Below are 1,151 nucleotides of genomic sequence, written 5' to 3' on the forward strand. Positions count from 1 at the left end.
TCTCTAGAAAGTACTACCCCTGTCACCACTTCTGAAAAAACTGCTATGGTTGGCACTGCTTCTGTTGAAACTACACATTCAGTTAGTTCAACGCAAGTAGTATTGGAAACATCCACATTTGAAATGAGACCTGCTGAAACAACCTCAGTTGTATCTACACCTGGCATAGCATCTGCTGGTGGAAGCATTACGTCTCAAACTGCCACTTGGCACCACCACTGCAGACACCACTATCATTGGCACCACTTGTGTGATAAAAACAACTATGACAGATACCGATTCCTTAGAATGTACCACCACTTGTACACTCACTACCCTGTAGAAACTACTACCTTGGGAACCGCTTCTGTAGATAGTAATAGCCCCGTGACCTTGGGAACCGCTTCTGTAGAAAGTACTACCCCCGTCACCACTTCTGAAGAAACGACTACCCTTGCCACCTCCTGAGCTAAAACTACACCTTCAGTTAGTTCAACGCAAGTAGTATTGGAAACATCCACATTTGAAATGAGACCTGCTGAAACAACAACCTCAGTTGTGTCTACACCTGGCATAGCATCTGCTAGTGGAAGCACAACGTATCAAGCTGCCACGTGGCACCACCACTGCAGACACCACTATCATTGGCACCACTTGTGTGATAAAAACAACTATGACAGATACCGATTCCTTAGAATGTACCACCACTTGTACACTCACTACCCTGTAGAAACTACTACCTTGGGAACCGCTTCTGTAGAAAGTACTACCCCCGTCACCACTTCTGAAGAAACGACTACCCTTGGCACCACTTCTGTTAAAAGCACTACCTATGTCAGATACCGATTCCTTAGAATGTACCACCACTTGTACACTCACTACCCTGTAGAAACTACTACCTTGGGAACCGCTTCTGTTGAAAGTACTACCCCCGTCACCACTTCTGAAGAAATGACTACCCTAGGCACCACTTCTGTTAAAACTACACCTTCAGTTAGTTCAACGCAAGTAATATTGGAAACATCCACATTTGAAATTAGACCTGCTGAAACAACCTCAGTTGTGTCTACACCTGGCATAGCATCTGCTGGTGGAAGCACAATGTATCAAGCTGCCACTTGGCACCACCACTGCAGAAACCACTATCATTGGCGCCAGGTGGGGGGTCGAGA

At 45.8% G+C, this 1,151-nt stretch overlaps 1 protein-coding gene across 6 annotated transcripts in view; it reads left to right on the forward strand.

Annotated features, from left to right (window-relative positions):
• The window catches only part of LOC107557369 (uncharacterized), a 4,505-nt gene continuing 3,354 nt past the window's right edge, over positions 1-1,151 (forward strand). For 2 of the 6 annotated variants that reach the window (XM_016240765.1, XM_016240764.1), the window contains exons 1-3: positions 33-76; positions 461-784; positions 944-1,117. In XM_016240765.1, coding sequence (XP_016096251.1) covers positions 46-76; positions 461-784; positions 944-1,117 — 529 coding nt within the window. In that variant the 5' untranslated portion in view covers positions 33-45. Of the gene's footprint in view, positions 273-460; positions 785-888; positions 1,118-1,151 lie in introns of those variants that run through there. The other 4 variants (XM_016240761.1, XM_016240760.1, XM_016240763.1 and 1 more) reach the window with 4 other exon arrangements.

This window comes from Sinocyclocheilus grahami, unplaced genomic scaffold, assembly GCF_001515645.1.
Source record: "Sinocyclocheilus grahami isolate Dianchi unplaced genomic scaffold, SAMN03320097.WGS_v1.1 scaffold599.1, whole genome shotgun sequence".
Lineage (NCBI taxonomy): Eukaryota > Metazoa > Chordata > Actinopteri > Cypriniformes > Cyprinidae > Sinocyclocheilus > Sinocyclocheilus grahami.